Source organism: Vespa crabro, chromosome 13 (genome assembly GCF_910589235.1).
Source record: "Vespa crabro chromosome 13, iyVesCrab1.2, whole genome shotgun sequence".
NCBI lineage: Eukaryota > Metazoa > Arthropoda > Insecta > Hymenoptera > Vespidae > Vespa > Vespa crabro.
In genome coordinates, this window is record NC_060967.1 from 647,501 (window position 1) to 675,000 (window position 27,500).

At 32.8% G+C, this 27,500-nt stretch overlaps 2 protein-coding genes and 1 non-coding gene across 10 annotated transcripts in view; 1 reads left to right on the forward strand and 2 right to left on the reverse strand.

Annotated features, from left to right (window-relative positions):
* LOC124428605 (synaptic vesicular amine transporter) overlaps positions 1-14,036 on the reverse strand; it is a 20,963-nt gene extending 6,927 nt beyond the window's left edge. For 2 of the 8 annotated variants that reach the window (XM_046972856.1, XM_046972855.1), the window contains exons 1-6: positions 7,155-7,413; positions 4,609-4,746; positions 1,442-1,720; positions 1,135-1,291; positions 395-537; positions 1-25 (exon numbers count right to left, since the gene is read on the reverse strand). The exon at positions 1-25 is cut by the window's left edge and continues 158 nt beyond it. In XM_046972856.1, coding sequence (XP_046828812.1) covers positions 1-25; positions 395-537; positions 1,135-1,291; positions 1,442-1,720; positions 4,609-4,746; positions 7,155-7,197 — 785 coding nt within the window. In that variant the 5' untranslated portion in view covers positions 7,198-7,413. Of the gene's footprint in view, positions 26-394; positions 538-1,134; positions 1,292-1,441; positions 1,721-4,604; positions 4,747-7,154; positions 7,414-10,175; positions 10,198-10,270; positions 10,729-13,749 lie in introns of those variants that run through there. The other 6 variants (XM_046972860.1, XM_046972857.1, XM_046972861.1 and 3 more) reach the window with 6 other exon arrangements.
* Trnaa-cgc lies at positions 1,944-2,015 on the forward strand. The gene has a single exon. It is a non-coding gene; the product is annotated as a tRNA-Ala (tRNA).
* A 9,584-nt stretch (positions 14,037-23,620) lies between the features above and the next one.
* Positions 23,621-25,861, reverse strand: LOC124428788 (odorant receptor 13a-like). The gene is made up of 5 exons (XM_046973284.1): positions 25,065-25,861; positions 24,518-24,617; positions 24,229-24,324; positions 23,869-24,024; positions 23,621-23,671 (listed from the first exon to the last, which is right to left on the reverse strand). The coding sequence occupies exons 1-5, from the start codon at positions 25,859-25,861 to the stop codon at positions 23,621-23,623; spliced, it is 1,200 nt and encodes a 399-aa protein (XP_046829240.1).
* Between the last annotated feature and the right edge of the window lie 1,639 nt (positions 25,862-27,500).

The following is a 27,500-nucleotide window of genomic DNA, read 5'->3' on the forward strand; positions in this document are numbered from 1 at the left end:
TATCTCTCTGCCAACATGCCCATACCTTTTTTTTTTAAAAGGTATGGAGAGAGAGGAGGAAAGAACGTTTACTTATTAATTTTTTTTAAAGAATTTTTATACAGAGATGTTCTAATCTCTTAGATAAGTAAATATATACGAGAGTTATCTCTGTTAGATGGTAAAGAAAAGAATATAAGTAAAAAAATTTTAATTAGAATTGATTAAATTTTTTCTTTCTTTATTTTTGTTGTTTTTTTTTTTTTTTTTTTTTAATTGATATTACATCCTAAACGTATTGATTAATATTTATTATGATACACGTAAGTGTCCAATCTGATTAATCAAAATCGATTAATTGTTTGACTTATATTTTGTTTTTCAATACCGTCTTTAATTTTTTATTTTATCGTACCTGACACACTTGAACACGAGGAACCAATACCCTGTAGCGCACGTGCCAAAAATAATATCCCATAACTTCGACCAAATGCAAATATCAATGTCGATATGAACATAATAATGAATCCAGTGAACATTGGTATACTGTAGCCTATTCTAAAATTCCAAGAAAAAGGTTCATCCTATTGTAATTTTCATTTTATATTAATTAATAAGGCACAAAAGCATACACACAAATTATATTTAATTAGGGTGGAGCAAAAATTTTTATATGATTTTACGAACTCTTTTTTTCTACAAATTTTTGCAAATCAAATTCAATTTTTTCGTTGATCAGATATAATTTTTTTCTACGAAATTTTTTGTTTTGATTTGTTCTTTTTTTTTTTCTTATATATATAGAAAAGCACTTTTGCAATGAATAACAGAAACAAATGTAATTCGCTGTGAAACTTGTAATTGGAGATCGAAAAAGAGAAAAAAAAAAAAAAATTAAAGAATTTCGAGCGCATTTCTTTTCCTTTTTTTTCTCGTTACTTTTCTTTGTCTTTTTTTTTTTTTTTTCTTCTTTTTTTAATCTCGAGAGACCGACGATCCGAGGGATGAATTTTTGTAAAGAAAAAAGAAAAATTTCACGAAGCAATGAATTTGTTTTGCAAAACCTTATGTGAATGAAAAAAAGAAAACAAAAAGAGAAAGAAAGAAATTTTTTAAGTCCAAAAAAATTCGTACTAGATTTCAAAGGATACTTACCTATGAGTAAGAGGTCCAACAACAGGATTAGCAAGCAATTGTACGAAAGCTTTCGAAGCGAACATCATCCCTACAGCCACTGTTTCTTCCAACAATTCTTTATGCCTTTGTTCCTTTTCTTTTTGTTCTATCGTCGTCGAATTTATCGTTGTCGATTCTAAATCAATACGAATCGATCGTAAAAAAAAACAAAGAAATATATATATATATATATTTTTTTTTGAAATTTTATTTTCCTCTAAAATCGATCAATATGTAATACTTGCATCATCATAATATATCATCGTATAAAGTTATAACGAATCACCTGCCAATTCCTGGGACATTGTTGTAATAGAAAGAAATTCCAACGGAGAATTATTATTATTATTATTATTGGATATATTAAGGGGACAAGGGCATCTCGGTGTTGTTGACGGTGTTGACATCGGCGAGGTTGTAGTCGTGGTAGTTGTAATAGTCGTTGTCGGAGTAGTAGTTGTAATCGTTGTAATCCCTGATCTATGATTAACGTTTCCATCAAGATGCTCGCTTAGAGTTGCGTTAGGGTGTTTTATGTCGTAGAGAAATTCCGGAATAATTGGAACTATGCAGAACATTAAGAAATATTATATATATATATATATATATTAAATGTTGTAAACATTTTTATTTATTTATTTATTTTATATGTATATTGTATCGTACATAAAAAAAAATGATCACGCATTTATGCATGCATGTGCGTATACACACACAAATATTTATAGGGATGAAATAACAATAACATTTCATTTATAAAATTCATATGTGTTAACATCGATAAGATTGGGGGTGTAACTCAGTGGTAGAGTGTCTGCTTCGCATGCTGAAAGTCCTGGGTTCAAATCCCAGCACCTCCAAAAGGGGTTGTTAAATATAAAACCAATCTTTTTTTTTTATTTTCTTTTTCTTTCTTTTCTTTTTTTTTTTTCTTTTTTTTTTTTTTATCCAACCTCAGCGATGAGATATTCATCCAGAGACGATATTTTATCGATGCTTACGTATAAATGTCAATAATCCGTTGGTGTTATCGTTTACGATAATATCCGATCGATTTTATTAGCTCACTGACGTTGAATGGCGTTGAATTTACAAATAAGCATACCGGCAACAGGTGGATTCCTGTTCTCAACGAGAAATATTCATTGATTCGTGTATGATACGATAGTTAAAGTTCGTACCACGTAACAAATACACCTCCTACACCTTCTCTCACCCTCTTTCACCCTCTCGATCTTTCTACTACCATCATCAATGTTACACTACCCCCATTGACGTCGTTAAACAAATCGGTCCTATCGAAGTTTCCTCACGAATCCTTTCTTTGCCAGACAACGACGACATTTGGGTTTAGGTTTGAGTTTGGGTTTCACCATCACCGTCCGAGGATTCTCGTCGCGCTACATAAATGCATGAGCACTTATTCGGATTGGTGGTAGCATAATAATGCACAAGGAAAACTCCCTCCACACTCTCACATACGTTTACCCGTCGTATCCCTGATACTCCTTCGCACTAGAATGAAGTGTTCTTTGAATTATACATGACAGTCAAAAGGGAAATCGTGATTTAGTCGAGTGGGAAAGTTTAAAAGCCGGAAAATTGCGTGACCATTTCTCGACTTAAGGGAGGGACCGACCGTCAAGAGCTAAGATACGATTTTTCCAACCCCCATCCTATACCCGTTCCACCCCGATTTAACCCCCACCCAACTCTGTCACCTTTCACTATTTCGATATACGAGCGTGTACAAGTTGTATCTTAGAAATTGTATGAATAACTCGCTTAAGAGAGAAAAGAAAACAAATTTTATGAGAAAATTAATCCACACGTGATCTCGTGTAAGTAGTACATTAAAAATTGTATCAGTGTTTCTGTCTACACACTCCCTCAAAAAAAAAAAAAAACAAAAAATATAAGTAAATAAATAAAAAAGATAAGAGCACAAGAAAATTAATCACGATCGGTACTATCCGTGCGTGTGTACCTTCGTGTACTTAATGATTTCTCGTGTACGTAATTTTTTTAGATTATTAAATTCATTCAGAAGATCTATTCGATGATCTGTTCGACTAACGTGTGTATCTTCTTCTTGTTTTTTTTTTTTTTTTTTCTTTTTTTCTCTTGTCGTTCACGTCTCGTTCACACCAAGAGAGAACAATTTAATCGCGCGTTCGTCGTTGAAATTTTTGTTGGGGGAAAAGAAAGAAAAAAAAAAAAAAAAAAAAAAAAAAAAAAAAAAAAATGAAAAAAAGAAGAAGAAAAAAAGAAAAGCGGAGTTGCGCTTAGACGGCCCCCCCTTGGGATATTGTTTTCCGTCTCGAGGATCAGACCCTAATCTCGTCAAGACCTTCTTCAGACCCGTCTACTTTCAGGCTTTCACCGAGGATTCCGATTCCTCGAGTCGATATTACCTTCGACTTATGTCCCCGTGATACGATTTCCAATTTCCTCCCCCTCCCTACGAACCCAACTCCCACCCCAACCTCACTACCCTCACCCACTTATCCACTCACCTTAGCTCAACCCTGTACTCTTTTACTCACTGCCATAGATTTGTCATCGACGAACGGGAACGTCCCTATTAATTTTTTCTATTTTGTACTTAACAAGATTGTCCTGTTATATATATACATAAATATATATATATATTTTTTTTTTATTTACAATTATTTTAACAAACTTGTAGAAAATTATTTAATTGTGGAAATTTATAATTGGCATTGTAATGCCGTCATTCGCCTTTTCTAATATCAAACTTATTTTTTAGTATTATTATACTTTCATGTTCTTCGTACGAAGGGGAGTCGTTGATAGAGCAAAAAAAAAAAAAAAAAGAAGGAAGAAAAAAAAGACAAACAAAAAAAGAAAAAATAAGAAAAGAGAAAGAAAAAAAATCGGTTCGACATTTACATCGGTCTAGGTGTAATCGACTTTTGTAATACTCGTCGGTCGTTACTTTGCACACGGTATAGCTTTTCGTTTCTTTCGAAATCTCGTCGTAGTAGACGATACCACCCAACGTTCTCACTTTTATCAAAGCAGCGGTTGTGTAATCGGCCATAAAGATACACACGAAAGGAGTTCACGCCGCTCGTTAAAACTTCGTCGAAGGTTTCTGAAGGTTAGATAACGGATTCGAAATAAACGATAGTAGATGAAAGAAAGTTTTCGTTTCTTTAATCTTTTCGAAATAAAATAAAATGTGTATACATATATATATATATATATATTTCTTTTTTTTTTAATTAAATTCAATGAGACGAGACATATGTTGTTAACTTTTTTTTTTTTTTATCTAAATTTATGTTAAGATATTGATCAAACAAATGCACATATCTATAAAATTAATTATTCTATCTTATACTCTCTTGAGTATGGCTCATCAGACATATATATATATATATACATATACATAATTTTCGTATAATTTTTAATAAATTACTCACCGACCGTTGTTAAAAGCATGTTGTCGAGTAGCAAAGCGATGGCAACTATCACGAGGACAAGCCTTCGTGATTCTCGACATCGCTGGAGCCAAGCACTCCATTCTGCGGTTCCCATTCTCTTCTTCTATGTCTTTAACCCGATCTATATGAAGAAACAAAAAATAGATCATAATAAATGATTTCTATCGTCTTATTGTTCTCGATCGATCCAATTTAAAATAAAGAATTTTAAATCTTCATCTTCTTTTCTCTTTCTCTCTCTCTCTCTCTCTCTCTCTCTTTTTCTATTTCTAATCGAAAAAAAAAAGGAATAAAATCGATCAATAATATTAATTCAAAATATTCCTTGATTTTCGATTAATTAAGAAATCGTGTTGATGACACGTTGTAAACTCGATTGCTCCCATCAGTAATGAATACTCGTATAAAAAAAAAAATATATATATATATATATAAAAGTGTTTTAGTTTGTGTCCGTAATAAAGGAACCCGCAAATTGGTTGTATTGTATTAAAAACACTTGGCTTATTTCACGCATTCATTCGCCGTGAATATTTCGATCTAGTTTTGAAAGTGCGCACTAGGTTGCTCGTTGTGCAGCACTCGAAGACGCTTAAATGCGCTCTAAAGCGTTCGCTCGCGCAAGCTTTTAATTAAATACTACGTTAGGTCCATTCGTTGGGATTCTTCAAGACACGTACTGTTCACACAACGACGTTACCACTTTTACCTCGTCTCCATCTTCAAACTACCCTTCTCTTATCCTTACCCTCATTCTTATCCTCATCTACGTCCTCAACCCTCACCTTTAACCCTCCCCCCCCCACTACGTGTCCCTTAACTTTTACTTCGTTTTACTTCGATTTTCTTCATTTATCTCTTTTCTCAAATTTTCATCATTGAACGAATCTTATTTTATTTCGATTTCATTTGTCATCTTCGTTCTTATCTCGTTTTTATATCATTCTTCGTCGAATATCGAGTTGCTCTTTTTCTTTTTATTTTCTTTTTTCTTTTTTTTTTTTTTTTTTTTTTTTTTTTATTTTCTTTTTAAATCTTTCTTTGCTTCTTTCTTTCTTTTTTCAAATTGACGAAATAATTCTTCGACGAACGATCGAAACTTTCTCGTCGTCTCAATGACGATCATTTTTATTTTACTATATATATATATATATATATATATATATATATATATGTGTGTGTGTGTGTGTATATGTATGTATGTATGTAGTTAAGTGAGAACGATGTGTTCGTTCGAGCGTAAATTCTTAGCCACTCGCGAACCGATTTTCTACCACTTACGAGCCCCTGATCGTCACGTCTATTCGTGACAATTTTATCGCGAGTGCTCTCTCTAACTCTCTTTCTCTTTCTCTCTTTCTCTCTCTCTCTCTCTATCTATCTATCTCTCTTTTTCTTTAAGTATCCCAACATTTTCTGTGAAAATTTTACGCTCCGTTATTCTTATCAAAGAAAAAATAGTTAAAAAAGTAAAAAAGGAGAAGAAAAAAAAATTGAACGCCCTCCTACGATGAAAATTTCAAATCGCTCTTCCTTTCATAACACTAATAATAGTAATAATAACAATAATAATAATAATAATAAAAATAATAATAATAATAATAACTGTATCACGATAGGCAGTCACCTAATTCCCATTCATTTAACGAAACACAATTAACCGTATCAATTACGTGCTTTTAACGGCACTTCCTGTGTTACCCCCGATGAGCTCTACCCTTGTACCGTTTCGTTTCTGCACTTCACACCCTCGCCACTTCTCTTTATACGTAATAACTAAGTTACCTGATGCTTTTAAGCCACCTAATTTTCACGCTCGCTTCGATGAAAAGGCTAGGTTTAATGGCAGTTATGATTCACCCTCTTTCTCTCTCTCTCTCTCTATGTATCTTTTTCTCTCTCTCTCTCTCTCTCTCTGTCTATCTTATTCATACATACACACTTACTTTAAAAAATCTAAAATCATTGAGAACTATTATACTATCGTCCCAATTTATATATAAATGTTTCTATTTATTACTTTAATTAAAAAAAAAAAAAATTTTTTTTCTTCGACTTAATACGAATATCGAGACGAATTTGAAAAAAATATTTATCTCGAAATTAATAGATAATAAATTTTTTACTCTCACGAGACTAAATATCGTCATCTTTATAGATACAATCATACAGCGAGAATTAATGTACGACGTTCTACACGATATTATATATATATATAAAATCGTACTTTATTAGGTATGCTTACGTATAGTCGATGATTCATAAGTATAAAATGGAAATAATAGTAGAAAGAGAGGGTTGCTAAGTTAGAGATGGAGAAATGGAAGGGAAGCAATCAGCATTTTTCTTGAAAGGCAACTCCCATGGGAGGGTTGAAGTATTATTCTCAGAAAAGAGTGGCTCTTGTCTTGCCACTTACAAGCTCCGATGCCTTCCTTCTATCAGAACATTTTCACCCTCTTCCCCTGCTCTCTTTCCCTTTTTCTTGTTCTCTCTCTCTCTCTCTCTCTCTCTCTCTCTTGCACTTACCCTCATTCTTATCTTCTCGGTAATTACTACGAAGAATGACCATGGGCCCAGTCTGTTTATACGAGGCTTTTCTACTTTCTCCCTATTAGATAGGGTGGACACTTATCGTTAAACGTTACCAAAGTATCCGTCAAGAACCCCTGTCCTTCTAACCCTTTTTTTCTTTCCTCTCCACGAATTTCATTTCGTTTCTTTCATTTGTCAATCTTTGTTACGCCCGTTTATACTGACGTGTTGTTATATTAATTCCTTAGTTTTTCCGTATGATATTGAAGTACTAGGGATAAAAAAAGAAAAAAAAAAAATAAATAAAAGAACTGCCACTACCATTATGCTATTATTTATTCCGAATAAAAAACAAATTCAGCTTTATTCGAACATGCAAACATACACACACACACACACACACACACATACATTCACATACATACATGTTCTTGCTTTTATAAGTAAAACTAAACTAAATCTATGATATATGTAGTATTTAAAAGAAATATAAATTAATCGATCATTGATTTTCATTCGTCGAATTTTAAACATCTATGGATATTATATTTCTTTTATATATGTGTATATATATATATATATTTTTTTTTTTTCCTTCTTTCTTTTTATAATACACTCTCGATCAACAAAATCCACTCGTAGCTTTATAAAAGATTTTAATTGTTGAAACGTCATCGAATCGAAAATTATTCACATAAACATTTTCGAAGGACGAAAGGAGAGTGCAAGAGAGAGAGAGAGAGAGAGAGAGAGAGAGAGAGAGAGAGAAAGGGAATGTGAAAGCTGCATTGGCAGAGTCGAGAGGGATGTTGACGCGTTCTAGGGGTTCATTGAAAGGGTTCGACAGGATTTTGCAATTGACAAGCTCGCTTGGTTGCCCGTTGATGGAGTGGGCCCCCCTTGATTGCAAGCCGACTCATTCGACCTCGTTATCTATCCACTACGTTTGCACCTTTCTCCTTTCGTTCGTTTGTTTTTCTTTTTTCTTTTTCCCCCATTTCTTTTTTGCTTCCATCATTTTTTTTCTTTTTTTTTTTTTTTTTTTTTATTTATTTTTCTTTCTTGTTTTTCTCTCTCCCATATCTCTCGCGTGCACACGCACGCGAATACTTTTTTCCTCGTTGTTTTCTTCTTCTTTTTTGTTTGTTTGTTTGTTTTTTTTTTTTTGCTTGTTTTTTGTTCTTTTAATTTTATACAATCCCCTTCCTCTCTGTAGATGAGTGGGAGGAAAAGGTGGACGAAAGAGAAAGAGAGAGAGAGAGAGAGAGAAAGAGAGAGGAAAGGGGACGGACGAGGTAGTTGATAATATGAAAGAGAAAAAAGGAGAATAGAACTGGGGGGACGGTAAAGGGAGGGGGAGGGTAACGTTGATGCAAGTTCGCTAATAGAAAAATCTTGTCGACCGAGTTGAGGTCAGCGAATTTATTGTAAAACGTGACTATCAACCCTTCTCTCGGGCATGCTTTAAAAGGGAGTCCGAGCTCTCGAAAAAGAGAAAAAAAAAAAGATTTGAAAGCAAGTCACCGAAAATGAGAAATCTTTTTTGATTCTTTTTTTTTTTTTTCAAATATATATATATATATATATATATATATATATATATATGGGGGTAGTACACAGTAACTGGGGGCTGGATGGGGGAGGGATGGAATGGGCTGGAACCGATATTACGATATTTCACAAGTATGAGTGTATACGATCGAGGAATATAAAGTTGTTTTAGTTTTATTATAGAATTCGGATAGTTCGATGCTAACAAAAAAAAAAAAAAAAAAAAAAAAAGAAAAGAAAAAAAAAGAAAAGAGATTATAAGTTAGGGAGGAACGTCGAGTAATAATCCTTTGACAAAGAAAAAAAAAGAAAAAAAATCGTTTAATCTATTCACCGACCAGCATGTATCACCGAAGTTACGATTCTTGCTGAGTTAAATTAATGTATCCCAGTTAAAGATATTAACTAGTGTTATCATGTCTGAACAATTTCTCACTATACTGTACTCTACTGTACTGAGGTATCACGTATAACTCAGTTTTGTCGAATGAATTGAATTTAATCAGATCAGTTCTGACAAAGTAACTTAATCCTTTGTAGTCGAATGCCGCCGTACAAGTGGCACACATCACATTTCTATTCACTAGATCTATTCTCTAGGTCGCAAAAGCGCCAAAAAATAATTTCGTTATCTATACCATTGTTAGTTGTTTTCTTTTGTTTTTCTTGTTTTTTTTTCTTTTTTTTTTTTTTGTTTAAATTTTGTCAATACTTTGTTGTGATTTAATAGAAATCATTTTTTTGCCCCCTTTCGACTGCAAAGGTTTAAACTTTTGATCACGGATTACGTGAAAGTTTTCAGGGAACAATATAAATCCTACGATCATTGATCACTACGAAGAATCAATCGTTTGAATTTGAGACAAAAAAAAAAGGAGAAAAGAGAGAGAGAGAGAAAGAGAGCAAAACTAATGAGACGGAAATCAGAAAATTACGAAGGGAATTAAAAGAGAAAAATATATAAGGGATGAGGAGCAAGTGTAGTAGTAGTTTAAAAGAGCAAACTGTTGCTTCGTGGTTCAACAAGTAGATCGAGTCCTATCGTTGTCTATTATCGATTATCTTTTTTGTCTATTAACGCGAACCTAAAAGAAGGGACTTATGGAGAAAAATTATTGTTCTTGTTCTTTCTTTCTTCCTTCTTTCTTCTTCTTCACTAATCCTTCATAAACCCAATCGAAATGAAAAAAAAAAAAAAATAAATAAATAAAAATAAAAATAAAAATAAAAATAAAAAAGAATCCAATTTCTTAATCTCGAACCCCCTGAAATCGATGGTGGGTGAGAATGAGTGGGGGTTGGAAGTAGGAGGAAATTATCTCCTGTTTGTATTATCAAGCCTGATCGTGCGAGTAATACGAGCAACCCTTTTTTTTCTTTACTCTTTTTTTTTTTTCCTCCATCACAAGCTACTTTGTCTTTACGTTTCATAAGGTTTTCCGAGCAATTGCTTTGCTAACTTACGGCCTTAACTACGGTGATATATTATATCAACCAAACCTCCCTCTTCCTCCTTCTCATCCACCTTCTCCTTCTCCTCCTCCTCCTCTTCCTCTTACCCCCGATCCCTCGTTGAAAAGAACACGCACAATTTCCGCACACACCTACTGAATCTTGAGATCAGCTTCGTAGAAACTCGAAAGTCACATTTATATTTCTTATTATAAACGATTCGAAAAGTTTCGCACCTTATTTAAGATGATTATTATTAATTCGGCAAAAATATATAATAGGTAAAAATTGGATAGTTTTAATCGATGATGATAGAAAAAATTTGTCGACGATCTCTCATGGGTAATGATTTTCGATGATAGATCGATGATCGATGAAAGATTGTACACGCGTATATACACACACGCACAAGCACAGACACAAGCACGAATGATACAAACGACGACGAGAAGGACGAAATAAATAAATAAATAAATATTTCTTATAACGATTTGAACACTTCGATCATAAATATATCTCGTAAACTATAACCATTGTAACTATCTATAACCATACTTTTAAAATTTATTTATTATATATATATATATAGAATGAATAATAATAAGAAAGAAATCACTTTTACAATATTTTATCTCTATGCTATTACATCCATACGATGTTCTTACAAGTGTCACACGAAATAAAACTCTAACGTAAGCAGACAATTAACAGAAAGAGAGAGAGAGAGAAACAGAATGATTAGATCGCACAGATGGTCCGACGTTTACTGTTTTTTCGATTTGAATATCGCCAGATGTTTGTCATCATCAATAATCCAATGAGTGTGGCAGAATAAAAGAAAAATAAAATATAATATAACGTAAGTACGTGCGTAATGCATGTGCACCTTCTGTGTACGAATGTATATGTGTGTGTGAGTATATATATATATATATATGTGTGTGTGTGTGCGTGTGACGTTATAATCGCATGATAAGACAACCTATTCGAGACGACTATCGCGGAATCATATCTGATTAAGGAATTAAAAAAATATTAAAGAAAAAAAGAAGATAAGAAAAAAAAAGAAAAAGAAAAAAAGGAAATCCTTCGAATCTTGTTTTTCAATTCGTTCCGAAATCATTTTCGTGAAATCATCGAAATGAAAATTTAAAAGGAACGATATTATCGTCTCTTATATCTCAATTCGTTTCTATTTCTTGGTTAAATCGTGAACGACTGAATCGCGTCCCTGAATATCCAGTCGGCATCCTGAAAAATCCTCCGATGCGAAATACGAGAGGGGGAAAAAAAAGGAAAGGAGATAGGAACAGAAATAGGATAGAGAGAGAAAGAGAGAGAGAGAGAGGGAGAGGGAGAGGGAGAAAGAGGAAATGTAAATGTAAATGGGAACAGGCGTGATAGTTGGACAAAAGGACTGGAAGGGAATGAGAAGGAAAGAAAGAGAAAGAGTGAGAATGAAAGAGAGAGAGAGAGAGAGAGAGAGAGAGAAAGAGAGGATGACACACACATGCACACGAAGAAAGAAAGAAATAAAGAGAGAGAGAGAGAGAGAGAGAGAGAGAGAGAGAGAGATACGAAAGAAAATTACACTTTACGATTCGATAAGAGTCAAATAAATAAATTTATAACCGTGACGTTTACTATACCTATTTCTCGTCGACGTTATAGTGATTTACGAGTTCGAAATAATGTACTTTATCTTCCAACAACAACGACGACGACAGCAACTACACGATAATAAAAGAAAAAAAAAAAGGAAGAAGAAAAAAAGAGAGGAAAAAGAGAGAGAGAAGAGAAAAAAAATTCTTCAAAAAAAAAAAAAAGAAAAAGAAGAAGAAAAAAATCGAAAAGATTCGAAAAGATCATTGTTCGCGTGGCAATCTCAGGAGGTGTGGTAGAGTATGGGCCGTAACAACCATCTCAGTTACAGGGTCCTTGACGAGCAAGTAATCGTATTATTCTCGGTAATTGCGACACTGCCTGTTCTTCACCATTGCGCCCAGAACTCCCGGGGTTGTGCAAAGTACCCCGGGTTGGGTCAGGTTTATGCAGATTGCTTTATAACTTTGTTACCGATCACTCTATTAACCTTAGGAGACCCTTCAACTGTTAGATAGATAGTATCGCGTCGAACGATTTTGTCGAAGCTATGAAAGAAGAAGGGAGTAGGTGATAAAGAGAAAGATAACGGTGACTGTTGCTCCTGTTGCTTGTTGTAAGTAGGTAGGTAGGTAGGTAGGTAGGTAGGTAGGTAGTTAGGCAGATGGACAGATGATTGGGGGAAGGAGATCTCTGATAAGAACCAATTGGATCAGACGATCGTTCTCGTTCTTTTTATGTTAATTTTCTTTTTTCTGTTGTTTTTCTTTCTTTTTTTTTTCTTTTTTTTTTTTTTTTTTTTTTTGATGGTGGGAGGGATTGGAGAAGAAGCACAGTAGGAGGGATCACGTCCTTTTTTTTTTACCTTTTATCCTTTTTACTTTTGACATTTTATTATGAACGATCAAATTTAATTGAACGATTATAAGGTGATACCTTATTAAATCCTCACGCTTAATGAATTCGTTTCGTGTTTAATTTTCAATATTAACGATACGTATTCCAGTTATGAAATTTTTCCCGATGTGACTCAAATATGGATTCGTTTAACGACAATGTCGTATTGTTAAATGAAGAAGGAAAGAGGACACTCGAGGATAAAAGCGTGGCTATGACACGTGGAAATGAGAACGGGGCGAGAGGGTACGATTGAGCGGGGGTAGGAGAAAAGAGAAAGGGGGTTCAAGAGGAATAAGAGAAGGAGGAGAAGAAGGAGGATCACGACGTATGGGACGATCAGGAAATACCGTATTAAGGTAAGATAAAGAGGGACTTTAAGCTTCGTTGGGAAGTGGACGAATTGTTCCCGCAGGATATAAATGTGTGTGTGTGCGTATGCATATGTGTGTTTGGTTCGAATACACAGGTTCGAATGAAAGTGCATGAAATGCGCACCTGACGTCCTTCCCGTCCCCCTCCACCGCAAAGTCTAATTGAAATTCTCAGGTTTGAAACGAAAGGTATCACAAAGAGACAACCATTTAAATGTCCAATAATGTAATAGATCTATGGTCTCGATCGTAAATCTTTAAGAAATCGATCAAAAAAAATTAATAAGTATTAATGAACGTAGTTAGTTTTAAAGAACCGTTCAATCCTTACTTTTTCTTTATCTTTTTCATTTTTTTCTTCTTCTCTTTTTTCTTTGCCCCTTTCTTTTTTCTTTTTTTGCTTTTCTCTTTTTCCTTCATTTCCCTTCTTCCTCGTCGTATTAAATTAAACTACTAATCACTCGTATCACTTGCTTCGACGCAATGGTAAAAAAGAAAAAAAGAAAAGCGAGATCCAAACGATTTCTTCAATTTTCTTTTCTAAACAACAAATCGTTCGAATGTCAAATGAAAAAAAAAAAAAAAGAAAAGAAAGAAGAAAAAAAGCTATCGTTTGAAAAAATATCGCTTGAAAGGGACGATAAAATAAAATCGAGTGTGTCGTAAGAAAAGGAAAAGGAAAAAATAAAGAATAATAGAAAGATCGTACTCACTTGAATGATTAAGAAGAAAAGTCGTTCGTTTTTCGTTCTTCCGTTCCTTTAGTTATGCGTGTGCGTCTTTTATTTACGTGCTAATCTAGGATTAACCAAGAACGTAGTTGGAACTGTCTTGTTCTTGTATTTGCGGTGCTCCCAGATGGAAACCCCACAGTCGATTGATAGCGATAAGAGCGATAAGGGTGCATCTCACCCCGTTGTAACCGGCTCAGGGCCGTCGCTCTGCCCGCCGTCGTCTGCGTCTCTCTGCGTCTGCTTCTTCGGCTTTTCCTCTTCTCGATCCTACCGGAAGGAAGGAGGAAGAGTCGCGCGCGTCAAAGAGATCACTTTGGCGCATGCACAAACCCGAGAACCCACGACGAACCCTTCATCCCTCCTCCTTTCTACTCTTTCTCCTACTCCTATTTCTCCTACTACTTCTACTCGTAACCCCTCACCATCCCTTCACCCCACCATATATCCGCCAACCTCACTATTTTCAACTCGTCCAACCACCATTGGACTCGCAAAACCATCCTATACTCTCCTATTACTGGCTTATTTCAGTTTATATATATATATATATATATATATATATTCTATATGAGAATATATATAAATATATATAAATATATATATATATATATATATATATATATATATTCTTATTCTATGATTATTTTATGATTATTTAAAGATTTATTATTTGTCAAATAATAATACCGAGTAATCATTTATTTTAATCGTAGTCGTGCTTGTGGGGTGTAAGACACTATAATATTATCATTGAATAATTAATAGATTTTGTTAATCAATTTCATCATATCATCTTCGACGTTTATTAATGAAAGATTAAAATTCTAACGTTCTATCGTCATTTCGAAGAATCGAGAGCATATATATATATATATATATATGTATGTATATATCGTATAAAGGGGAATGTAATGCAGCGACCAACGGGAATGTTGGGATCTCGAAGAATTCACGATATGAAGGATCCACCAGGGCTCTTTATTAAGATGTCCTTTTATCACGTTTCACTAAAAAATCTTTAAGGTATCCATCGATTTCGAGTTATCTCAATTAGACTTGACTCACGTAAATAAATTATTCTCATTAATAAATCATTCCTCATAGTTAATCTCCAATAAATAATACATTAGAAATAAGAAATATAATTACAATTTATTACAAGTTTACTTGCTCGAATCAATATATATATATATATACATAAATGTGATCGTGTGAAATAAAAAAATTTCCATTTGACGTATTAGAAAAATTAGTATTAAGTAATGGCGAGAAAGAGGAGAAAGAGGAGGTGGAGGAGGTGGAGGAGAATGATAACAAGAATATCCTAAAAACCATTAGAATTTATCGTTAACCGAGTGAAGGAATCATCATGGATTTTCACATATCATGTCGGCTTTGGGTTTTAGTAATTTTTACTTTCCCCTAGCTATTATCTCTCTTCCCCCTCCTCACATTTCCCTTCACACTTTTCCCTTTTATGGCTATTACGTGACTTGAAAAATTTTACTCGTCGAGACTTTTTCTATATATCTAATCTTCGGTACTTCGAGGCATTGCGATCTAGATACCTTTTTTGTCTCTTTTATTTATTTATTTATTTATTTATTTATATATATATATATTTTTTATATACATATAAATCACTCATCCGACCAGAACAAATTTTTTTCTCGCTATTTATTCGTTTATTTATTTATATATACAAAAAAAATATATATATATAGTATTCGTATTTTATATATTCATTTATAAGTATTTTAGAGCATCATATATTTTTTTTTTTTTTTTTTTTTTTTTTTTTAAAATATAAATCCCTCGACTGCTTAAAACAAATGTTCTTGCAATTTATTCGTTTACCTATTCACATATTCACAAATATATTTATATGTGTGTGATATGTGTATATATACATATATATATATAAAATAAAATAATCATCAAGTATAAATATATGGTGTTCTGAAAGTTGTCCTTTTTTTTCTTTCTTATTTTTTTTTTTTTTTCCTTTTTCTTTTTTCGATTACCACCTGTGGAGTCGTCGAAGTAAGGGAAAGGTGACATATAAATTCCAGGCAGAAAGCGAACTCACTCACTTGTTGATTTTATCAAGCTCCCAGGAGGAAAACACGCGAGGAGGTGCAACTTGTTGCTAAAACGAAATCCTCTTTCGTTTCGAGCCGATTTATACGAGTATAGAATAAGTTTATCGTTTCGTGCGTCATTCCTTGAATTTATTTATACATTTATCAAATATGTTTGTGGGATTCGAATTTATATTGAAAGAGAGAGAAAAAAAAAAGAAAATCTTCTTTTTATCTTTTCTTCGTTATTTTTTGCAAGACGCCAAAGAAATTAAGTAAGTAAGTAAGTAAGTAAGTAAGTAAGTAAGTAAGTAAGTAACGGGATCTTGCATGAAGCAATTAGCAGTTGAATGAATGGTCCATTGTTTCGGGAGGTAAGAAAAGAAAAGAAAAAAATATATATATATATATAGAAAAATAAAAAAGAAGGAAAGTTTTTCTATAATTTAAAAACGTTTAAAACGTTTCGACCAACTCGTTTTATTGTTGTCGTACACTCTCGAACGTCGAAGAGAAAGAAGAGGAAATGGTGGAGGAACAACAAAAAAAGAAAATAATAGAAAATAATAGAAAATAAAAAAGAAAAAATCAATTGCAATCATTATTCATTATCGTTTTATAAACTTGAAAGATTCTTTTTTTTTCTTCTTTTTTTTTTTTTTAATTGTAATCGTGATCGAACCGAGAAGAAAAAAATAAGTCGTGTTTGATGACAGAGTTTATTATAGATTTTATTATAAATAGATTGAGAAATGTTTAAAGTTGCATATGTAAAAAAAAGAGAAGAAGAGGGAGAGAAGAAGGAACATTTTATTTACTAAATCGTTCGTACTCTTAACAAATGATCAATGATATCGTAAAAAAAAAAATATATATATATATATATATATATATATATATATATATATATATATAGTTAAGAGGCCCGAAAAAGAAAAGAAATAAAAAAAAGAGAAAAGCAAAAAGAAAAGAAAAATAGCCGGTAAGAAAGAATTGAAATGAAAGAACGAATTGTTGAAATTTTTATTAGAAAAATTCTTCAAAGATATCGATCATTTGATATATTCATTAATTTGTTTTATATTTTGTTCAATGAAAAAATTTGGAAACGTAGGAAGGAAGGAAGGAAGGACGATAGGAAACTAAAGGATTTAAAAATGGAGAGAGATAGGATATAGAGAAAAAAAAAGAAAAAGAGAGAGAAAGAGAAGATAATGAAAAATGAATGAAAAAGAGATATCAAAAAAAAAAAGAAAAGAGAGAAAGAGAGATAGAGAGAGAGAGAGAGAAAAAGGATTTGACGTTTAAGCCCACTGGGAGTTAGTTCCGCCTTTGGGGTTTATTGACTTGTAAAATCTTGACTTGATTTTGATAGCGATCGATAATATCCCTCCGTCAGGTAATTAAAATAATATTGAGAGTTAATTGATTATTTTTCGTTCCAAGTTTTCTTCGGTAGTTTATTTATTCATTTATTTTTGTTGTTTTTTTTTTTTTTTTCTATCCAATTTTCGAACGATGACCAGCTTAGCAGTTGTCCCCCGAGTTGATCCCCCATATTGATTTATTATTTCTATTATATTCTAACGTCGTTTTTGACCATTCGAATTCGTTCATTTGACTTTCTTCTTTTTCTTTTTTTTTTTTTGTGTTTGTTTGTTTGTACGTTTTTCTTTCTGTTTTTTATTATGTTTTTAATTTTTTTTTATATTTTTCTTAAACGTTGACACTTCATCCTTCCTCTTTTTCTTCTATGCGCAGTAGACAAGATTCTTTTTTTCCATATCTTCTTTTCTTCTTTTTCATTTTTTTTTTTTTTTTTTTTTTTTTCTTTGATGAACGTTTAGATCCTCGCGAGGGTCTGTCGACAGAATGAAGAAAAAAGAGGAGAAAAAAATGGGGGAAAAAAAAATTAAAAAAAAAAAAAAAAATAAATAAAATAAAAGAAACGTGAATGAGTTAATACGAAATTCATTAATAGAAAGTTTTAGAGGATGAATGGGTAGGTGGATGGGGCAAGGAAGAAGGGTGGGTGGTGGTAAGCATTGATACTATAGCATACAATACTATATATATATAATCTCTGTGTGTATGTATATATGACGTTATGACGAAAGTAAGACATAAGTCGTAGACAGAATCAAGACTCTTCTCGTGAAAGATTCGTTAAGCGAGGCACACCGAGGAGACAGAGGAGAGAGAAAGAGAAAGAAAGAGAGAGAGAGAGAGTGTTAGAGGGGTTGGAGTTCTATAATCGAATCGAGGGTGCAACTTCAGCCCTCGGAAGTGAATAGAATTCAATGAGCGAATACTATTTGCAAGATAGACAGAGAGAAAGAGCCATACACATACATACATACATATATACGTACGTACATATATATATATATATATATATATATATATATATATATATATATATATATATACATAGAACAAAGACAAGACTGTATGACGTACAGAAACTATCTAATTTCTTCTAAGTTTAGGCTAACTTTCTAGTGACTTTATTAATTAGATAAGACTATCTATCTATCTTATCGTTAAGGATAAAATCAAAGGTGATGTTGATTTTTTTCTTTTATAATATGCTTACCCCCATTTATTAAATGTTTCTCATTGTCAATACGATAATGAGAAAGGCAAAAGAAGCTTTAAATCTTCAACTTGTTTTTCCCCCGATTGCCTTGCAAAAAGTCCCCCAGGCAGGGGGTTGGTTTGATAACTCGATACGTAAATCTCTTCTATGGTCATCTCTATTTCGATGGTCATCGTCCAAATCCGATATAATGGAAGAACTTTAACTAGAAAATTTTCATTCCTATCGTATCCTATGTCCTTTCTTTCTTTTCCTACGAAGATAAAATGGGAGAGATAATGGTGATAATGGTAATTACGAGTACGACTGACGACGATTCTGTTTGTTTATCCGAACCTCCTCGTTGTTATGACAACGATGCGTTTGTCAAACCGACGATCGACTCTCTCTCTCTCTCTCTCTCTCTCTCTCTCTCTCTCTCTCTCTCTCTCTCTCTCTCTCTTTTCTGCTTTCTAATTTGCTTTATCTTTCGTTTTTTCTCTTTTTCTTTTTCTCTTTATAATGAGATCATTTTATTTAATTATAATTGTCTTGAAACTAAAGTATGGGATGGAACGGAGCGTAAGGGATAGAGGAAGGAAAAAAATGAAACAAAAAAGAAAAAAAGGGAAAAAGAAAAGAGATAAAAAAAAGGAAAAAAAAAAGAAGTGAAAAAGCGAGAAAGTGAGAGAGAAGGGGAGAAAAAAGGAGGGTAAGAAAGAAAGAAAGAAAAAGAAAAAAAAAAGAAGAAGGAAAACAGGAAAATAAAAATAAAATGAAAGAACGAATAGTGAATATCGAAGACGGGCATCGTGCCATTTCAAAAGGGAAGAAGATTTCTTCTCTCGGGGGTTAGAAGGAGTCAGCAGGCAAAATAGATTTCATTAACTCTCGAGGATCTCCGGGAGCTTCTCTTTTCCATGGTCGAGAAGTTCGTCGAAGATGTCGGGCAAAGAGGAAAGAATCCTCCTTTCGTTCCTGTTCGTTCGACATCGGCAGCTATTCCCCTACCCCCATTTACCCCCGTTTCTCGTATCGTACCCCTTATTCCTACACCCCCACCCATCATCTCGCTCTCCTATTCCTACTTCTAAACCCTACTTCTACTTTTGCCCTTCCCCTCTTTGCCCCTTTAACCTTCTTCTTTGGGTCGCGTGTGCCACTATCATCACCTATGCCTTTAGATCGCGGAATTTCTTTATTGTGCGAACCGCATCGAGAGGACTATATATATATATATATATAGGGTGTCTCATGTAACTGGAACAGGGTGTATCTTTTGAACAATTGAATATAAAAAATAATGTTATTAGTTAAAGTTAAATTATATTTGAACGACATGTAATAGGGCAAAATAAATTTTATATACTTTTGCGTATAGAAGAGTGTGTGTCAGAGAAATGCAACTGCACTTTTTTTTTTTTTCTTTTCTCTCCTTTTCAACGGGAACGTATATATCCTTCGCTGGACCACTTCAATGGGCTCTTTAATGTCGAAATGTTATTATGCCATTCATTAGACAACTCAACGACAGACTTAAAATAAATTTGAAAAAATTTCACTTACGATAACTTCCTTAAACGTATAAGTTTTTAAGGGCATAATTGAGTTAATACTTTCATCTAGGATATAAAAGAAAAAACTGCGATGCGTTCGAAAATATAAATTATAATATTGAAGAAAGAATAGATGCAGTTGCATTTTTTTGATTTTATCGATCAAAGAAAAGTTCATTAAATTATTTGCATATCGTGCAATCGTGTAATACAATTTTACTTTGGCTTATAATATTTTTATCTATTTTTAATCGTCTAGAAAATATAGCCTGTTTAGAATTGTGTGAGACACCCTGTATATATATACACACACACACGCGCGTACACAAACATATGTATATATATATATATGTATGTATGTATATAACTGAGTTTGTCTGTCTGTTTGTCTCTCTCTCTCTCTCTCGTTTCCTCTCATTCATCCTTCCAGCAGCCCTTCTGAAGGGCTGTTCGTGGCAGCCGACACTCTTCTCGGCAACCCAGACGCAACCACTCTCCTCCCACCTCGATCCCTCATCCCTTGCAATTAATTCCAAAGCGAATCGCTATCCTTCTCTCTTTTCTCTTTTTTTGTTGTATCTCTCTCTTTCTCTTTCTTTCTCTCTTTATCACTCACTATCTCTCGTCATTATCGTTTTTCCTTCTTTCTTTATTTTCAAATTCGAATATTTTCTCGATGGAGAAGTACGCGATTGTTCATGACACGATATCATTCGATTGGAAATTTTTTTAACTTAAACTTTGAACTTCGATAATAACTTCATTTTAGGATTCCAAGGGAATTAGCGTTATTATTATGTGAATGGTATTATCGTACGGATCGATTAATTCTTTTTCTTTTTCTTTCTCGAAGAGGAAAAAAAGATTCACTAATACTAATAAGTAAGTAAGTAAGTAAGTAAGTAAGTAAGTAAGTATCGATGATAGATTCGAAGTGTATATGGTTATACGGGATCGTTGATCTAGCCAAGATCAATTCGATATATATATATATTCTCGCGCGTTTGTGTGTGTGTGTGTGTGTGTGCGTGCATTTGGTGAAATCGAGTGTTTGATGTTAGAAAAGGAAAGAAATATTAGTGTGGCGTGAACTATACGAGAAGGTTTCAGACGGATCGCGGCAAATATAGCAAGATTACAGGAGAACTCACTTATCCTGTAATTGCCGAAGAGAAAAAAAAAAGAGAGAAAAAAAAAGAGAGAAAGAAAAAGAAAAAGAGCGAAAGAGAAAGAGATACTAAAACGGGGATGTCTACGATTCGTTTCGCCAGAACTCTTATCCTTTGAGTGGTAACGAAAGCGGTCTTAGAAAAATTCAGGAAGCTTCAAGAACGATAAAAGAATTTTTCTTCTTTATCTATTTCTCTCTCTCTCTCTCTCTCTCTCTCTCTCTCTCTCTCTCTATCAATCTACCTATCTATCTATCTATCTATCTATCTATTTATCTATTTATATCATTCTATCTCTCTCGATTTATTTTCGAATTCAAAGGAAAGTCCAAAGGGTCTGGTATTAATCGAATTTGATTTTTGGAAGAACAGTATTCTGTACTTGGAAGATAGGCAGTAGTAGACGATCTATCAAAAAATTCAATAGGTTCTATCCACCTGTCCTTAGTCTCTCTCTCTCTCTCTCTCTCTCTCTTTCTATGTCTCTCTTTTCGTTTGATTCTCTCTCATACTCTATCTGATTCTTTTTCTCTCTTACTCTTTCAGACTCTCTTTCTGATTTTCTATCCTTCTTACTCTCTCTTTTTCTCTATCTCTCTCATTCTCTCTTTATCTTTCTCTCTTTCTCTCATCTTTATTTATAATCCACCGAACAGACGGAGCAGTACTTTAGCAAAAGAATTGGATGGGATCTAGAAATGACCATCGGTCTCTCTGGTACGAGCTTTCTTCGTCTCGTGGGCGTCCTCATGAAAGGCAATGAGTTTTTCCTCCCTTCTCCTCTTGGCCCTTTCTATATAAATATATATATATATATATATATATATATATATATATATATATATATATTCACCGACCCGATTTCAAACGTTTATAGGTTGGCTATTGTTTATTTACCGTGTCGTCACTTCTGTAATAGTATCAACGTATAGGTGATATCACTCTTCTTTCTTTCTTTTTTTCACAATACTATTTACGTGTACACACATACGTACACAAGTATGTATCTATCTATGTATATTACGTATATTGTATTTATATATTTATGTATTTATGTATGTAGGCTAAAACTATTCACGATTTCGTTTTCTCGAGACATTACAAATTTAAGTACTTACTTACTTATTTACTTACTTATTTATTTATTTATCACTTAGATATGTATGTAAAAACCAATCAAGATAACCGGGTTATATTCGTTCTAATCCTTGGATGATGATTATTAGAACGTAACTTTAGCTAAGAAAATTTTCATCGGATTAATCACATCGCGTGGTCTTTTGAGAGTATTAAGAAAAGATTTAGAGAGAGAGGGGGGGGAAGGAGAAAGAGAGAGAGAGAGAGAGAGAGAGAGAGAGAGAGAGAGAGAGAGAGAGAGAGAGAGAGAGAGAGAGATAGAACGTGATCATCGATAGCTAGGCCAATAGGAATCTTTTCGATATCGGTGTCCCTAATGATCGAAGCAAGCAACTTCTCAAGAAACGTGGCCTTCTATCCTTTCAGCCAATAATTATGGATTTCCTTTTCTGAAAATTAGAGTTTCTTTTCTTTCTTTCTTTCTTTCTTTCTTTCTTGTTCTTCCTCTTCTTCTTCTTCTTTCTTCTCCGTCTCCTTCTCTCTCTCTCTCTCTCACTCTCCTTTTTTCTTTATCTTTTTTCCTTTCTTTTTTGCTCCCTTTTTCTCTTTTTATTTTTTGCTTCTCTCTTTTTTTTTCTTCTTTCTTCTTTTTTCTTTTTTTTCAATGCGATCGTATCCCTCGAAAATAAAAAAAAAAAAAACGTTCTTCTCCGTCGTTCATTCATTTTTGTACGCGTTCGTATTAATTTTTATATATATATTCGTGTAATAAAAACAATTAGAATAATTTATAATGAATTAAAAAGTATTATAGTATAGTAGTATATGAATCACGAGAGAGGAATGAAATAGAAATTGAAGAAGAGAAAGGGACACAGGAAGATTTCTCTTTTCCTTCTTCTTAAGAGAGAAAAAAAAGAAAAAGAAAAAGAAAGAAAAAGGAAAAGAAAGAAAAAGGAAAAGTAAAAGGAAAATGATCGATGCTCGACTCAAGTCAAGTGCTACACAAAAAGCCTTTCTCTCTCTCTCTCTCTCTCTCTCTTTTTTTTTTTTTTGATAATCATTATCAACTATTCTCTTTGTAAACCTTTCATATCGTTTACACGAGCAAATATAAAATTTAAAAAAATAAAAAAAAATAAAAAAAGAAAGAAAAATGAATAATCAAATTACAAGAGATAAATGAGTATCTCGTTATTTTATTCAATCTCTCTTTGTCTAATAAATGAATAAATATATATAAAGAAAATAAAGAAGAAAGAAGAAATAAAAAAAAAAGAAAAAAAACAAAAAGAATTATAGTTTAAAAACAAACAATACAAGAAAGAAATAAAACAACGCAAGACAAGAATAAATCATACTCGAGATTAAATTCATATACTCTCGAGATCAATTCATGCTTCTTATCATGGTGAAGAAGGATGCAGCCGTTGAGATCATCTGAAAACAAAAAGAAAAAAGAAAAAAAAAAAAAAAAGAAACAGAGAAAACCAAAAATAGAAAAAAAACTTAGAAATAATTGTGCTCAAATTTCGACCGTGATTTAGATATGGAGAAGAGTTTTTTGACTTTTTTTTTTCTTCTCTCTCTCTCTCCTTTTTTCTCTTTTTTTTTTTTTTTTTTTTTTTATTACTTACAGAAGCAAACGTTTCCAAAGATAGGTATGCGAATTTGCCAGCAGTCAAACGTACGGCCCTTTGTGATCTCATAATAATAATATAAATGGATCTTTTCAATTCCTTCGGATACATGTACCATGGTGTCGAATAAGTTGAATTGGCCACTGCTATGGTCTACAAAAGTAAATAAATAAATAAATAAATAAAATAAATAAATAAAAAATAAATATAAAGAAGAAACAATTATATACGTAATAGATATGAAACGAATTAAGAGTGGATAGGATCAAACCTATGCTATAATATGTTTCTATTTTTTTTTGAATTTTATAATTACGATAGATGATAGAAAAACAGTAAGGAAAAAAATTACAAAACCTCAAAGAGCAATACGTCGGGTGGCCAATTGCAGAGAAAGAGTTGTATTACTGCAATCAATACCTGTGTCGTATATTTGTACTTATCGGGGTCGTCCTGCAACGATCCATAAACGTAATTTACGGATGGTGATGGTGGTGGTGGTAGTAGTGGTGGTGGTGGTGGTGGTGGTAATGGTAACAATGATAGTGGTGGTGGTAGTGGATGATGGTGGGGAAGAAGGCAATGGATGGTCTATTTTTCGAATAGATTTTTATTCATGAAAATTGAGAGAGAGAGACCACCTTACCCCGGCTAATTTAAAACCAACTAGAGATATGTTGTAAGTGCTGCCGATCAATTGTGTGAGGAAAATGACGTTAGCCAGTTCCTCGATGTCCTTACAAAATCTATGTAAACGTTTCAAAATATTTTAGACAAATCATTAGATTATTTCATTGGATCAGTATTTGTAAGAATTTTTAATCGACGTTTTGTATGAAATAATCGGTATTTGTAATTAAACATATCAGTGATATCAATAATACAATCAATATTATTACATTGTTTCGATGGAAAAAATCTGCAAATATTTTTCGAAATAAAATTATTTTTTTCATCTTATTCGACACGCAACTCCTTACACTTAATTATTTATATTTATCATTTATATTACATATTGATACACATACATACATATATACATACATATATATATATATATATATATCATTTGACAACAGAAATAACAACGAATGATTATTGATCAATTAAAAAATACCGATCGAATGAATATACAAATATTTCTATATATTTCATCGAGCTATCAGATTAAATATAAAAATTATTTTACTTACTCGAGTACGGTGCCGTGATAATTAATGTAATTGTCGAGTTTAATCTTGACATTTTGATTAATATAAGATTCATCGTAGTCACGTTCGATATTAATAGATTTCGTTTCTTCCATCAACGACAACATTTTATTTTGTATTACTTTAAGATGCCCGCAGGCAATGAGTATCATAACTGGTCCAACTGTGTCGACACCGACGCAGGTCAAACCAACATTGATCATTGTAGTTAATTGATAAACATATGCTATCTCGAAGTAAGGCGATTCGTGTATATCGATTAAAAATGCATAAGGCAAATTTCTAATCGACGTTTCGTTGCCATTCGTAATGGACGTCGATATGAATAAACTTGCAATGGCGTAAAAAAAAATGGTAAAGGCGCAACCGAACAAATAATAATACGTCAAACGTTTCGTTTTATTCGTATAAATGATAACGTAAGATCTTTCGTCATTATCCAATAATCTCCATAATCTCTCGCATAATTTTAACATATTAAGAAATTTCTTACGTTTAATAAATAATATCACGTAACGTGTTTGACCACCTATTAGGGATATTATCATTGAGAAAAATTCTAATGCTGTATCGGAGTTCGACATATGTCCGACGAATTCGTAGCTATAAGAAATGGAATATGTCGACAATGAGATAAAAGATATTCCAGCGAGTAAATTTGTCCAATCGAGATTAATAATAAACGTTGTTTCAAATGGCAATATGCCGCAGAATTTTAATAAAAATATATTCATCGCTATCACGTTTTTACCGAACAAAGACGACACCTCGTCCGACATTTTCTCGATATATACGCGAGAAATTTTTCTCTCTTTCGTCGACGTTCTTAAATTCGAAAATATATTATCTCTTTTATTCATCTTCTTCTTTACGATTTCTTTTTGCTTTCTTTTTTTTTTACTTTCTTTTTCGTTATTCAAATTTATTATATCAAAAGGCAAAACCACGAAGAACCGACACAGTTAGGCACTGACTTCTTCGGATCCATCCGAAGAAAAAAAATCAACCCATCGAAGATAGTCCGATGGAAGGTGAAACGGAATTTTGCACCTGCGCGATTCGAGTTGTACCTTCGTGCTAACCCTTGCATCATATACCCCCAACTCTTCAACCCTTTCCCCTTCTCATCCCTTCTTCTTAATATTACTCGAATATAATGGTTATTTTGGTTACTTTCTCGTTCGGCCAAAGTTCGAAAGACTTTCACGTTCTTTCTGTCGTAATGTGTCTACGAAATAATTTGTATCCTCGAAGGTATAAGTCTAATTTCTAATCTCTCTCTCTCTCTCTCTCTCTCTTTGTCTGACGTCGTGCGTTCTTCTTTTTTTATTTTTTTCGTTTACGATAGATAAAGTAAAACTTATCCGTGGACTTATCGTCGAAAGTTCTTTTACGATCGTAATTGCGAGCAGAGAGAGAGAGAGAGAGAGAGAGAGAGAGAGAGAGAGATCGACAGTTTCATTGATTCTGTTGTTTTCGTAAGAAGAAAAGCAAAAAATAAAAAAGAAAAGGATTCGTCCATGCGATGGAATTATTATGTGTATACATTGAAACAGGGGTAAGACAAGAATGAGGTAAGGGAGGAAATAAATGGTGGGGGACATTGAGAGAGAGAGAGAGAGAAAAAGAACAAGGTTGACTTTTCGACGATAAAGAAAAGTTGTTTTATGCGATGATACGTGTCGACGAAAAAAGACTAGTATATATCGATCGTATTACGAATGAATAAATTAAGACATCTTTCTATGGAGATTTGATGCCGACAATTTTTATACTAATGTCAAAGAGAACACTTTGTTCTACGTCCATATATATAAATATATATATATACACAGGATAGATCATTAATCTGTGGATAGATCATTAATATCAATTAAATAAAATATATATAATTAATTGTTAGATAATAATTTATATTTATTTATATAATAGGTTGTATTATATAATAATTAAAATACGTAATGGTTATTATTTCTTATCAATCTTTTACAATTTTTACGATATAATTAACAATTTCGATATTACGAACATCGATCTGTTCTATTAGAAAAGGTACGCGTGTCAATCCACGCCTGTTACCACTAAATCTAATCTCGATTAGGATACGTTTATTATAATGAAATTAAGTTATTAATTTTCATCGATTAAATTTACGACAGTTCTATTTAATAATAATAATTGAATATTACGTGGACATTTGCATCGGGATTAATTATTATTTATTATTTAGTATAATCTCTACTTTGTTGACGCGAGCGCATACACCCACACACAAAATATATATATATATATATATATATATATATATATGTATATATATATATATATATTCTAGATAAATGGGGGAGGGGTCTAAGTTACACTCCATTGGTTCGTACGAGCCAGTCGCTGTGAAATGCGCGTCTATATCCAAGAATG

Coding starts and splice junctions, on each gene's coding strand:
- LOC124428788 (XM_046973284.1), bottom strand. CDS start 25,861: ATGTCGGACGAGGTGTCGTCTTTGTTCGGTAAAAACGTGATAGCGATG. Junction 24,618..25,064: donor TATCACGGCACCGTACTCGA/GTAAGTAAAATA, acceptor ACGTTTACATAG/ATTTTGTAAGGACATCGAGG. Junction 24,325..24,517: donor TTGGTTTTAAATTAGCCGGG/GTAAGGTGGTCT, acceptor GGATCGTTGCAG/GACGACCCCGATAAGTACAA.